The 13,809-nt window shown below is 45.3% G+C and overlaps 1 protein-coding gene across 1 annotated transcript in view; it reads left to right on the top strand.

The window, feature by feature from the left end:
- The window catches only part of DISP3 (dispatched RND transporter family member 3), a 30,846-nt gene extending 29,690 nt beyond the window's left edge, over positions 1–1,156 (top strand). The window contains exon 21 of the mRNA XM_058855274.1: positions 655–1,156. Coding sequence (XP_058711257.1) covers positions 655–1,017 — 363 coding nt within the window. The 3' untranslated portion in view covers positions 1,018–1,156. The remainder of the gene's footprint in view (positions 1–654) is intronic.
- The last annotated feature ends 12,653 nt before the right edge of the window (positions 1,157–13,809 follow it).

The raw sequence follows: 13,809 nt of genomic DNA, 5'->3' as shown, positions 1-13,809 counted from the left end.
CACAGGCAGCTATCCTCAGCTGCGCGGTCCACACTCCACTGCATCAATGTGATGGATGGCAATATGGCAATTTATTGCAGGGAAACTTAACATTTTATAGTCTGGGGTCACTGTGTTACTCCCATTTGCTTACATCACACCTAGATGCTATTGGCTAATTGCAGAAGGTTTTACTATCCTAGAGAGAGGGGGGTTAGCTAACTTTCCGTAACATCCCGATATCTTCCGCAGCGCAAGGCCTTATCTACAACAGACCACAAAAGCCTGGGATCTCTGATGCCAGCTGTGGTGTCTGCATGCAGTCCCTGTGTAGGCCCAGCAATGAGGCTGATGTGGTGGAAAGGAGGCACAAAATCCAGCAGCCTCTGCTGGCTTCTAAGCCTGTGGCTCTTTGCTCAGAGTGCTCAGAGACTGCACAGATTGTTTGAGGCAGCCTCTTCAAAGCCTAAAATACCAGTGCTGAAATAACAGGGCTGTCCTGTGCGGTGTAGGCCCAGCAATCAGGCTGATGTGGCAGAAAGGAGGCACAAACTCCAGCAGCCTCTGCTGGCTTCTAAGCCTGTGGCTCTTTGCTCAGAGACTGCACAGTTTGAGGCAGCCTCTTCAAAACCTAAAATACCAGTGCTGAAATAACAGGGCTGTCCCTTCCAGCAGGACCCCACGGCGTGCCGCCAGTGGAGGACGATGGAAGCCGTCCGGCACGTGGGTGTGGCGATCGTGTCCAGCGCCGTCACCACCGTCATCGCCACCGTCCCTCTGTTCTTCTGCATCATCGCCCCCTTTGCTAAGTTTGGGAAGATCGTGGCCCTCAACACGGGAGTGTCCATCCTGTACACGTTAACTGTGAGCACGGCCCTGCTGAGCGTCATGGGGCCTGGCACCTTCACCCGCAGCAGGACTTCCTGCCTCAAGGCACTGCTGGGGGTGCTCCTGGCCGGCCTGCTGGCTCTCTGCATCTGCCTTGCCCTGCTGAAGAGTGGATTTAAGATCCCCCTCCCCAACGGGACAGTCCTGTAGACCCCAGGCCGAGAGCCGCGTTCTCTGTTCTCTTGCTCCCTTTCTTTTTTTTCTTTTTTTTTTTCTTCTTTTTAAAGAATATTTTTTGTAAGAAAAAAAAGAGGAAAAAAAAAGTCCCTTTTTTCATGAAGTTTTTCAACTCCAGATGCACTTTATTTTCTAATGGGTTTTGCTCTAAACTTGTATTTATTTTGGGTAGTGATGGATGGATGACGGACAGTGAGGGCTGCCCAGGGAATACCTCAGCCCATGAACAGTAGAGGAGGAGGTTTCCTTCTCTCAGTTTTCTTTCTGCTATTTTTTTGTTTTGTTTTGTTTTCTTGGTCTTTTAATTTATTTTTAACAAACAGGGCTTTCTGGACCCACAAAGCTAAAATGGGAGGATTTGGGAAGGTCATCTGATCCTGTCAAAAACCCTTCCCTCCGTCCTTCCCCTCCACTTGTTCAGGGTCAGGATTGCAACGATGACTCTTGAGGTGATGTCCTACTCCCACACCAAGCCTGTGCCTCGTTACTTGAGCCTTCAAGAGCAGCAGTGAGCTGTTGGACTGGGGAAGAACCTTTCTGGATCCCTTTGCCAGGCACTGTACCCAAAACTTGCTGCACAGGAGCTCTCGTGGGTGTCACTTTGGGATCCAAACCAGAGCTGCTGGGTGGCACCACCTGCAGTGGACCTGCTTTCATGATTCAGGGAGGATGTTGGGACACACGGCATTCCCTTTCTTTCTGGAGGGACAGCACCTTGTGCTGGGATCTCATGGATCCATCAGGATCCATCCATCAGGAAGCAGATGGTGCCCTCAGCAGCCTGCCCTCCTCTCCCTCATCTCAGTAGTGAGCTCAAGGCAGTTTCAGTGCCCAGTCCCCCCTGGTCACCTCACCAGTCACTGCCTCTGCTCTTCCTGGTGGAGAGAAAAGAGAGCCCTGATGTTCCTGCAGAGGTCTTTGGTCACAGCAGTCAGCCCTTAGCCTGAGGACAAGGCAGAGCCCATAGCTGCTGGTAGGCACAGCATCCTCTGTGGCAGCTCAGAGACACCTCCTGTGAGGAGACTCGAGGGCAGCAGAGCTGCAGCTGCTGTCTGCTCTGAGCAGATGGTTTTTATTAAAGTAAAATGAAATCACAAACTGCTGCCATTAACAAGTACATTTTAAGCATCACTGACTCTATCGTATTTTTAAAATTGAAATAGCTAAGTGTGCATTAATATACAGCACATCTGATCCTTGGCAGAAGGGGAGGGTCAGGCCCACTGGGAGATGCATTAACCAGTATTTACAAGGGTGCAAATAGAGTAATGTGGCCAGGAAGCAGCCTGATTCAATTTCTTTGCAGATTCCATGTCCTGGTGGCTTTGTGTTCTCAGTCTGCATCAATCCCTCTTTTTAAGATGAAAATTCCATGAAGTCCAACCCCACTGCCAGCCAATTTGTGGGGCCTGCACTGCTGAGAGACTGAGCTGCTTCCACTTGGCTCAGTGCATCCCTGCTCTGATCCCTGCCAGCCTTACACCTTCACATTGTGTCATCCCTGTGAAACTGGATCAAATACTTCTTTCTAAAGTAGGTTCCCCAAGGTGTCCCCACGGTTCCCCAAGCTGCTGAGAGGGGTTATTATTTCCAGGTGGACTTCAGAGCAATCCTGCTCTGTGAGGGTCCTGAGAACGTGAGTAGCCTGGTTTACTCCTTGCTATCCCATGGCACAACTGAATCACCCCTTTCTGCAAAGTGTTAAATGTTTCTTGGCACCTACCTCTAATCTGCACCAGCTCCTTCATAATGAGCGCTGTGCCCATGGAGAAATGCTTCTGGAAAGGATTTTTCACTCTCCTTAAGCTGTGCTGCTTTGATGGCTGCTGTTCACAGCTCAGCCCCATCCTTGATCTGTGAGCCACGCTGTTCCCTATGCCTGTGCTCCAGATTTAACTCTTGGTGGTGCCCTGAGCACTCCTAAGTGGCAGTGACTGGGGAGGGCAAGAGTGATAGAGTGCCCTGTGGGACCTGTGTGGCTCTGCAGGTGCTGCAGGGGACAGCGAGGTGTCCCTGCTGCTGTGGCCAAGGATGCTCTGGCTGGTGGCTTGGCTTGAACTTAGCAAGCATTTCAAACCTCTTCTGGGTGATTAAAGCTGATGGATATTTCCAGGTCAGCAGACAAAAGAATAAGGTGCTGAGGGCACCCTTAGAGGAAGTTCCTCCTTCTGTAAGTATGAAGAAAGCTTTAAAGGCCTTTAAGGAAAGGCACAGATGTGCTTTGAATCCTGCAAAGTTGAAAGCCTGTGTAAGCCCCTGGTATCCTGTGTTCCTGCTCACTATAAAGAGGCTACATAAACCCCCACCTCCAGTGTGATTCTGGACATGCCATGCTGGGAACATTCATTCAGGCACTGTGGGGAGGCAAAGACTAATTTTAAAGTAGAGGGAAACCTTTTATGTCTCTTGGGTCTGATCTGGCAGCGTCTGATCTGCAGACAAAAATAACAAGAGTTCTTGGCACCTGACAGGATCCATCCTGTTTTCTGAAGCAGCTAGGGAAAAGGACAAGCTATCATTTTCCCTCCTCCTCTGCAGGCAGCCCTGGCTCCCTCAGTGCAGAAGGACTGGCTGGCACTAGCAGGAGCAGGGCATCGCCTTGGCTTTCATTGCCCAAAGTGATACTGGGAATGCAATGGCCAGAACGATTCAGAAGGAAGAGGGAAGGCCAGGATGAGTGGAAATTATTCACAAAGGCATGCTGAGGAGATTGTGCCCCTCCAGGAGGGAAACTGAGGCAAGGAGAGGAGGAGGAACTTACACCAGATGTAGCAGGACGGCAGAGGAGCCAGTAGAGGATCCTAGGTGATGTTTTACACTGCAAGGACTCAGTGAATGTTGTAACCTGAGACCCTGATTAAACACAGCTCTGTGGTCAGGGTGGCTGGTGCTTTCTCCACATGCAGTGGAGTGACAGAGACTTAAAGGTGAGGCCCAGCCTTCTGCAAAACACTTCAAACATCCTGATGTCCCCAGACATCTGTGGAGACAGCAAATGAGTAGCAGATGTGTATATCCATGTCCACATAGGCAGTGTCGTCCTTGTGATTACAGAATACTCACAAAATGATAGAAGTAAGAAAAGGGATTTATCTGAGCAAGTGTGGAGGTGGAGCTGACAGCCCTGCTGGGAATTGGTGCTCCAAGGCAGATGCTCATAGCATTAAAAAGCAAGGCCTCACCTCTCTGGTGCTGTTCCAGGAGCAGATGTTCACCTTAATCAATTCATCTTTGCCTGTCTTCTTTCTCCTCCGTTCCACAGGCCATCTCCTGGGCCCTGCTGTCTTGCTGAGCAAGGTTCAGCCTTCTCCATGGTGGGTGTCTGTGCCTAAGCTGCTCACAGAGTCTGGACTGAAAGTGGCTGGAGAAGTCTTGAGAATTTCCTTAGGAAGAGGAAGCCAGGGAGTTAAACAACTTTGCACAAAGCTTTCAGTTTTGATGTTTCTAAGCAGAACACATCAGATGGGCCTTACTTGGAAGAAAATGCTCTAATTTTCCATTTCAAAACGATCTTGGTGCAATTAAAAAGCATACAGGAATTTTCAGTTAGCACATGGCAATGGAATCTGCCTGTTAACTGCCCATTCCTTTATTTCTAGTAAATCCTGGTTTGAGGCTTAACCTCTGAAAAGTTAGGTTATTTCAGGAGGGGATCATTCTGGAACTGTGCAGTCTCCTACAAAACAGAGTGGGTCTTGTCCTGCCCAGAAATTCTCTCCCAGTGCAGGGCAGTAGCAGAAGGACACTGCTCCTTGGTGCTGAAGTTCTGAGATTCACCCACAGAGCTGGTGTGACTGCTCTTTGCCTTCAGTAGAGCTACTGAGTGAGTCCAGGGCTCCCCATGGCTGTGGACACTCAGAGAAAGAGTCCCTGCTCACAACAGCCCTGTCCACATCAGCTTTGGAGTAGGGAGGAGCAGAGTTCAGCATCAGAGGGAGGAAAAGATCCATGACACCTCGCTCTGTTTGTTTCTTTATGTTGTGGTGCCTCTTGATGTGCTTGGGCAACCGGGGCATCAGATTTGGCCACTGACCTCAGCACTTGCCAGGGCTGCAGATTCTGAAAGGAATCAGTGGCTGAGCTGGACTGTCTTTCTCAGTTCCTGCTGGATCTAAAAATACACCAGAGCAAAGGCAGCCTGAGGAATATCCCCAAGGAGAGAGACATGTTGGCACTTGGAGAGCTGCTGGGACCATTGATAGAGCAGTCTGGAGGCAATGGTCTCCAGAGACCCTGGCTTTGCCTCCACTGGAGCAAACTGGGATGTTGCTTTATGTCACAGTGTCTTTTAGCTTGCCCTGCACTGAATTTCTGTAGCAGAGCAGCCTGCCCTTTTGGAAGGTTATAAAAGGCTTTTTGTTTAACCTCATGACACAGATATATCCTCCCACGCTCTCCACCAAGGAAGCTGTGCAGACTGATTTGCAGCCAGGCAGGACAAATTCAGTGTCTTGGTTACTTCTTCCAAAATCACTCCTCACCCCAGATAGCATATAAGCCATAGTTCACAGATATTTCAAAAGCTTCTGCTAATTACTCTGCCCTGGATTAATACCCAGCATCCCAGAGCTAAGACTTCTTTCAATTCCTGTCTCCATCCTGAGGACAGAGGGTTTTGCCTTTTTCTTCTCTGCTCCTCCTTTGGGCAATTCCTGAAGGGAGGTGGGGGGCAGTGACCAGGGCCAGAGGCAGAGCAACAAGCAGATGAGAAAGGTTTGGAGGCAGAAACAGAACAAATGGGAGAGAGGATGGTTCAAAACAGAAGGGGAGAAGAGGAGTGAGCACCCCATGGACAGTGGGAGGGAGGGCGCTGCCATTCCACCGCGTCGCGTGCGGACCTTCGAGTGTCAGTTCTCAGAGTGATGTAGCACAATTCCCCATGTATGCGTGTCACTTTTGTAAGTTGTCTCCTACCCTCACTATTTTCAGTGTTCCTTGATTTTTTGGAGACTGTTGTAAATAAAAAAGATTTTGACATTCGCACGTTTGGGTCCCTCACTCCCATTACTGTTCATGACTGCCAGAGCGGCACTGACAGGATCTGTGTTGTGTGAAATGCACTGGGGATCAGGTCACAGTGCACAGGATTGTCTTCTCCTGCTGCTGAAATTGGGTCCCTTGAAGCCAATTTATCACTTCCAGGAGAGCTGGCAATCTGGAAAAGGCAGTGCAAGAACCCCCACAGGTCTGCAAGAGGACTGGCTCGAGGAAGAGCTTTAGCCATGGTTTGTGGAAGGTTTTTACTCCTCCATTTCATGCTCTGCTCCTTCCAGTGAGTGAAGATTGCCCTGCTGTGACTCCGTGAGGATGGGGCTCACCTGCCTGCTCCTGCAGCACCTCAGTTTCCCACATCACACAAACCATGAGCTTCTCCTGGAGGTTTGTCCCTCTGTCCTGCCCTGCAGGGTTGTTCTGCACCTCCCAGGACCCCACTGAGCTGATGCAGAGAGAGCAGCAGTGGGGCAGGAGGAAGAGCCCCTCAGCCCCTCTGGGTGTGCTCACACTGCAGCCAGGTCCAGCTCTGCTGGGAAGGGCAGCACTGAACCTCCTGTGACCTCCAGCCCTCATTTCTGTGCTTGAGGCCAACATTTCTGGTGAAATCTCTGTTGTTATTAAGCACCAGGAAGGCTCTGGGTCATGGCCTGACATGCACAAAAAATGCAGCATCCACAGGAAGGAGGAACGTGTTTCCTTTAATGAGCAATTGGGGATTGCAGGTAGGGGAGGGTTTATGTTTGACCTTGCTGCTGGGAAATTGCCAAGGCTGGAAATGGGTTCTCTTTGGTTACAAATTCAGTCCCTGGCCCCAGGAGCAGCTGTGACAGCACTCCCTGACACACAGGGAGATTTGTGACACCTGTGGACCACAGAGGAGACACAGGGTGCCCTTCCCAGGACTGTGGGACCACCTGGCAGTGGTGGGTGCCCAGGGAATGAGGGCACAGGGATGGGGTCAGACAGCTGCAGGCATGGCCAGAGATGGGCTGGGTGTCCAGAGCTCCTCAGAAAACAGCTGCTGGACTGAGGAAAGGTTTGGGACAAAAAAAAGGAGCTTGGAGGAGGGATTACATGGGGTGACAGCTGCTTGGTGTTCATTTTAAGCTCACAGAGGAGAGAGGGAATTGTGTTTCCATCTGGGGGAACCTGTCCAACACAGGCTGCTGGCTCATCCTGACAGTCCACACTCCAAAACCTGCTGCCTACCATTAGCAGAGCCCCATGTCTCCTTCCTGGTGAGCAGGTCTGGTGCAAAGTCTTCATCACACACAGCAAATTCCCCTGTGTCTCCATCACACACAGTGAATTCCCCCATGTCTTCATCACACACAGTGAATTTCCCCGTGTCTTCATCACACACAGTGAATTCCCCCGTGTCTTCATCACACACAGTGAATTTCCCCGTGTCTTCATCACACACAGTGAATTCCCCCATGTCTTCATCACACACAGTGAATTCCCCCATGTCTTCATCACACACAGTGAATTTCCCCGTGTCTTCATCACACACAGTGAATTCCCCCGTGTCTTCATCACACACAGTGAATTTCCCCGTGTCTTCATCACACACAGTGAATTTCCCCGTGTCTCCATCACACACAGTGAATTTCCCCATGTCTTCATCACACACAGTGAATTTCCCCATCTCTCCTGCCAGCCTCTGGCACAGGAAGGTCTCCAGTATTTCCACACCAGCCTTTGGGGGCTCTGCCTGTGCTTCCTGCTGCCTTCTCCCACAAACTCCTTCCCAGCCCAAAACCCAAAACCACCCCCCAGTTCAGGGCCTTTAAAAGGGAAAAGCCTCCTTCTCTCTGCCAGACTGTCAGATGATGATGATGAGGAGGAGGATGATGATGATGATGAGGATGTACCTGTGTGACCCCCCCTGTCCCAGTGAGGTTTCTGAGGAGCTGCAGAGGTAGGCTGGGCTCGTGGGTGCCCCTTTCTTTGAGGGGAAAATGCTGAAGGGCCTGAAGTAGGCCTGGGGTAGGGGGCTGCTTTTATCATCTTTTTATCTTTTATCTTTTATCTTTTTATCTTTTCCTAGGGGACAGGGGGTGTGTGTGCTGCCTCAGCTCAGCTGCTTCCAACAGGACACACCTGGTGCCAACCCAAGGAGAAACTCCATGTCAAGGTCTGTGCCCTCAGAACCTGTGCCACTTCCCTGTCCCCTCCACTGCTGGTGGCTTAAGCACAGAAATAGCTTTTAAACCTTACCCTTGCTTGATCCAGTCATGCTGATAAGGGGGAAAAAAAAAAAATAGTATTTTTAAAATATAAAATATAAATGTGTATTTTATAGAAATAGAAATTTTTAATAAATAGAAATTAAATATAAATTAAATTAGAAAGTATATATATAAATGTGTACATTAAATATCATTTTTCTATAAACATAAATTTATATTTTAATATATATAAAAATAAGTTTTTAATAGGTTTTAATATATAAATATATTATATAAATAAATAAATAAATAATATATAATATACATAATAAATAAATAAATAAAAAATAAATAAATAAATATATATATAATATATAATATACATAATAAATATAAATAAATAAATAAATATAAATTTATATTTTAATATATAAAAAATAGGTTTTTATAGGTTTTAATATATAAATATATTATATAAATAATATAAATAAATAAATAATATATAATATACATAATAAATAGATAAATAAATAAATAATAAAATAAATAAATATATATAATATATAATATACATAATAAATATAAATAAATAAACAAATATAAATTTATATTTTAATATATAAAAATAGGTTTTTATAGGTTTTAATATATAAATATATTATATAAATAATATAAATAAATAAATTAATAATATATAATATACATAATAAATAAATAAATAAATTAATAATAAAATAAATAAATATATATAATATATAATATACATAATAAATATAAATAAATAAATAAATATAAATTTATATTTTAATATATAAAATAGGTTTTTATAGGTTTTAATATATAAATATATTATATAAATAATATAAATAAATAAATAAATAATATATAATACACATAATAAATAAATAAATAAATAAACAAATAAATAAATAAATAAATAATATATAATATACATAATAAATATAAATAAATAAATAAATAAAAATTTATATTTTAATATATATAAAAAATAGTTGGTTTTTTTTTTTTAATTAGGTTTTACTCCTTGATGTTTTTCTGCCCCATGCTGTGCTGGCTGCCACTTGCCCATCCTCTCTGAGACAGAGCCACCAGGGGCATTTGAGTTTGGTCCCTGGTTGGTTCCTGAGAGCCCCACATGGCTCTTTACCCATTTGTGAGTAGCTGGGGAACAGCCTTCTCCCTCTGGCACAGAGGGCAGACAAACAGGATCAGTCACCCTCCTCCCCAGTGATTTGTCACCCTGTAAGTGACACATCTTAGTGGCTTTTCCAAGAGCTCTGGCTGCTCCGTGGGGAGCTGTGCCTCTGGGATGCTCCTTTTTTATCCTCCTTTATTCAGTTACTACTGAATAAAGCTGAGGATGGTGATGAGCAGAAGCCAGGCTCTGTGCCAGGCTCTCCTTCAGCCACTGCAGGAGCTGAGCCCAAAGCAATGGGAGCCCCAAAGCTTTGTGGATTGTGATTTTCTAAGTGCTGGCCCATGATGCCTATTTCTTGTTACCTTATTTTTTATTTTTTTTTTCCCCTCTCAAGTCAGAGCAAGTTTATTGAATGCAATAAACATTAAAATTTAAAATTGAATACTGCAACAAGCAGTAGGCAGGGCCAGGAAGCCTTTTATAGCACTCTGATGGGTGTTTTGACTTGGAGAAAAGCAGAAAAGGAGCTGAATAAGGCCTGAAGTGTCTTCATCCAGGGTGAAAAAAAAATTGCCAAAAATTTTGTTTCAAACCTAGATTTGAAGCAGAGGAGCTATTTTGCCAGGTGGGGTTGACAATGGATTAATCTGGGCAGCCTTGGCTGGGCTGGAAGGCAGCAGCCAGCAAACAGCTTCTGGTGGGATGAGGAGGAGAGTGAATTAAATTACAAACAGAACATTTCTACTGCCTGCCTAAATCACAACCTATCTCATACATTAAAGGCTCTCCTTGTGAAAAATTAATTCATTGTTGTGGAAAATTCTAAAAGGTTTAATAAAAAAGACAATAAGAAACAAAGACAATAAAGCAAAGGGTTAAAAAGGCTGGGTTCTTGGCACTCTCCCAAGAGCACACCTGGTGTTTTGGAAACTTTATAGAACATTTCTATTGCATCAACTTGATGCATGTTCATAGATCTTCATGCATATTCAGACTTTTCTATTAACTAGTTTACATTTTCCAGGAACTGTTTCACCACTCCTTGGAGCCACCTTTTTAGAGCACGTGTGTTTCTTGGCTTGTGGTTTTAATCCTCTTCTTATCACCTTTTAATTTGGGCCTTGGCTCCTTCTTTCCACAGAGGTTGAGTGTTGATAATCAGCAGGGTCCCCATCATCTGTTCATTGAATTTATCCTAACTGATCACCCAGTTCAAACATTTTAATGTTACACATACAGCATTCATCTGATTCATCTGATTTCATCCATTCATACTTGTGAAAAGCCAATTTTACACTCTGTAACATCCTTCAGAAAGGGTGTGAGACAGGGCTGGCCCTTGGTGGCACTCAGGGTGTGATGAGTTTGCTGTGGCTGCTCTGCTTCACAGAGTTTGTGTTTGATGGACAAGAAAGTTTTGTCTCTTGAGAAGGGAGCAGGGGCAGTTCATCACCTTCAGTGCCAGCTGGACTCGTGGTTGTTTTCTGGATGAGATACAGCCCAACAAATGCTGCCTGGGGGATTTTCTTTCCAGCTCTTTGGAGAGGGGGAAGTTTCCAACTAGAGAAATTCCCTCTTAAGCTGCCTGACTGCTCAAGGGAAGATAGTGGAGATGTGCTGCTTTGGTGATGTTTGCTGCCTTTACCAGTTCTGTCTTTAGGCTCAGTCTCTGCACTCTGGCACTGAGACACTGCCTGAAACAGTCCAAGGGTCTGACTGAACTCTGGGAGAGCTAAACCAGCTTTTTATTTTCCTTGCAACTGCTATTGAGCTAACTCTGGGTAGTGTTCCCACTGTATTCTCTTTGGGGGTGAACTGCTCCTGATGGCAGTTTTTAAGGTTGGCTGCAGAGGATGGTAGCTTTTAATTTTAAAATTATTTAAAATAATTTAACTCTTGCAGTTTTCCTGAAGGTTTTAGTTTGTCACAGACATAGGTGTGAATAAACAGATCCATCCCCTACATTCATGTAGCTCTTAAAGGAGCTGCTATAAGGCAACCAAAGGCTGTTGTGAGTGCTTGGAGTGACAGTGATGATAAATCACGATATCTTGCCAGTGCTTTGTGTCTGTAAGTTTTTAAGCTTCATTTTTCCTGATGTAAAAATGGAAGTGACATCTGTGTCTAATGTGAGGCTGTGACCTCAGTGAAATGTGCTGATGGATGCTGCCAGAAGACCCTCATGCATCATCTAGAGCTGCTCTGCCCTTGCTCAGCTGCTTTGCAGGCACTGTCAGCATGTCCCAGGGCTCTTTTCCCTGGCTGGGAATATGGGAATGCTGCTGTTTCCTTGGTGCTGCCTTACACTGGCCACAGTGGAGCTCATGTGGGCAGAGGATGCTCTCAGCTGCCCCACTGTGTGTTTAGGCATCTGCTGTGGTGACAGATCTCACCCTCCAGTATGCAGGTATCATCTTCCAGCTGCTGCTGGAGCCTCAGCTTTGCTGGGTGTCCTAGTTTAGGGCAAATTAGGAAGGAAAACTCCAAGCTGGGCTTTTCTGCTCTGGAGCTTTAGGGCTGAGCAGTCTGGTAATCACCTGAGAGAAGAGCATGGCTTAGCCCTGGAAAGCAGAGAGGGCACCAGATCAGAGACACCCAAATAAGCATTAATTTTGTCCTCCACATTATCATTGTGTGCTACTGGAGAAGTCTGCCAGTGCTCTCCCAGGTTTTCTCTCTGCTGTCTGTTTTGCTGGGGCCATTTCTAATAAAGCTAACTACAGAAAATCAGGTTCAGCTTGCTCCCAGTGCATGGAGACAGGTAAATTTATTTTCTCCAGCACAGCTACTCTGAGCCCATTCCTCTGAGCTGAGAAAACTGCTGTTATAGATACATGTTATATTGTTGGCTTTTCACAAATATTAAAATGAATGTTATGTGTATAAGAATGGAAATTTTTGTTGTATTAATATAGTTTTCTTTATTTCTGTTATTGATGAAACTTAGTGGTATAATACATGTATGTTAAGCTATGACATAGCATTAAAACAAAAACTACTTCTGTCTGTATAACCCAAAGACTGAAAAAGATAGCTGGAGACACTTTCTTTTTCCTTTTGTAAACTCTCTCATCCAGATGAAGTCAGCAGTGACCAAAACTCTGGGGGGAGGAATTTATTGCATTTCTGGTATCAGAGAATGTAAATCTCGATGGTGCCAAGAGGATTGATCTATTGGGAAGGGGGCAAGAGAAAACTAAACAGAAGAACCCCAAAGATCCTAAGAAGAATGGATGAATATGTATGAGAATTTATGGATATGTAGTAGGATTCTGTTTTTAAGGGACAATCCTTTGTTAGTAAGGTGAATGCAGAGACACCCGGCTGTATCTGTATACTTTATTTTTTTTTCTCCTAATTGCTTTTTTTATTAATCTTTTAAATTCTATAAAAATTATGTGAACCTCGTTTTTCACACTGCCTTACCCACCTGACTCATACCAAACTATCTGCTGATGTGGCAGCTGGATTTTGGGGGCACTGTGGGATGGTTCTCCCAGGGTTAACTGTGTGCACATGTGGGACAGAGCTGGGATATCCTGCCACGCTCCCTGTCCTGTGTTTGAAGGGCAGCACTGGCTGGGGAAGGCTGCTGGTGACCAGCTGCTAACCTCGTGTGCACTTGCAGCCTGCTGTCCCATTTATTAGCAGTTAAAACATGCTGTCTCTGCTCCAAATGGAGTGTTTACAGCATTGACATGAACAGCTGTCCTAGTCAGCCAGATCATAACAAATGGGAGCTGTGGCTGGAGTGTTATTTTGCTGCAAGGGGGCAATACATCTTATTACTAAACAGTGAAGGTCGTGATGGATGGTGATGAGTCAGTTTGCTGTCTTGCTTGATGATCACACTGAAAAATAAACATAAAACCAAAGATGTTTCCAGGGAGCTTGGCAAAGCCTTGCATTGTACCTGGGAAGAGACAACACTGAGGTTCTCTGGTGTCTTATCTGCATCAGGTTATGCAACCTCCTCTCAAGGAAGGATGTGTTAGCTGGGGAAGAAAATTTGGAGAAGAGAGAGGAGGAGTTGCTGGTCAAAAGCTTCTTCTTCCTTGGGAACACTGCAGAGGTCTTGTCCTGGATAACATTGATTACATGACAGTGTGGGCAGAACTGTGATGTTTGGGTCCAGCCTGAAGCAGGGCTGTGTTATTGGGGGAGCTTAGAGCTCAAATTCAGGGCAAGGGGAGGGACTGGGAACAAACTACTACAGGAGGCTGTGGAGGAAAATGATTATTTCTGTGGGGACAACAAAGTCCTCCTGAGGGCCAGGCATATCATGACATGCCTGGGGGACTGTAAGCCACAGCCTCTCTGAACAGAAAGCTAGAGCAAATGAAATGCTTGTTTAATGTCAGCACAAAATTGGAGGAAACATGTTTGATGGAAAGGAGGTGAGTTAGTTTGATCAGCCACCTCTGCATCCCTAGAGCAGCA

This window comes from Poecile atricapillus, chromosome 22 (genome assembly GCF_030490865.1).
Source record: "Poecile atricapillus isolate bPoeAtr1 chromosome 22, bPoeAtr1.hap1, whole genome shotgun sequence".
In the NCBI taxonomy this organism is placed as follows: Eukaryota; Metazoa; Chordata; class Aves; order Passeriformes; family Paridae; genus Poecile; species Poecile atricapillus.
This window is presented reverse-complemented; position numbering and strand designations above follow the sequence as displayed.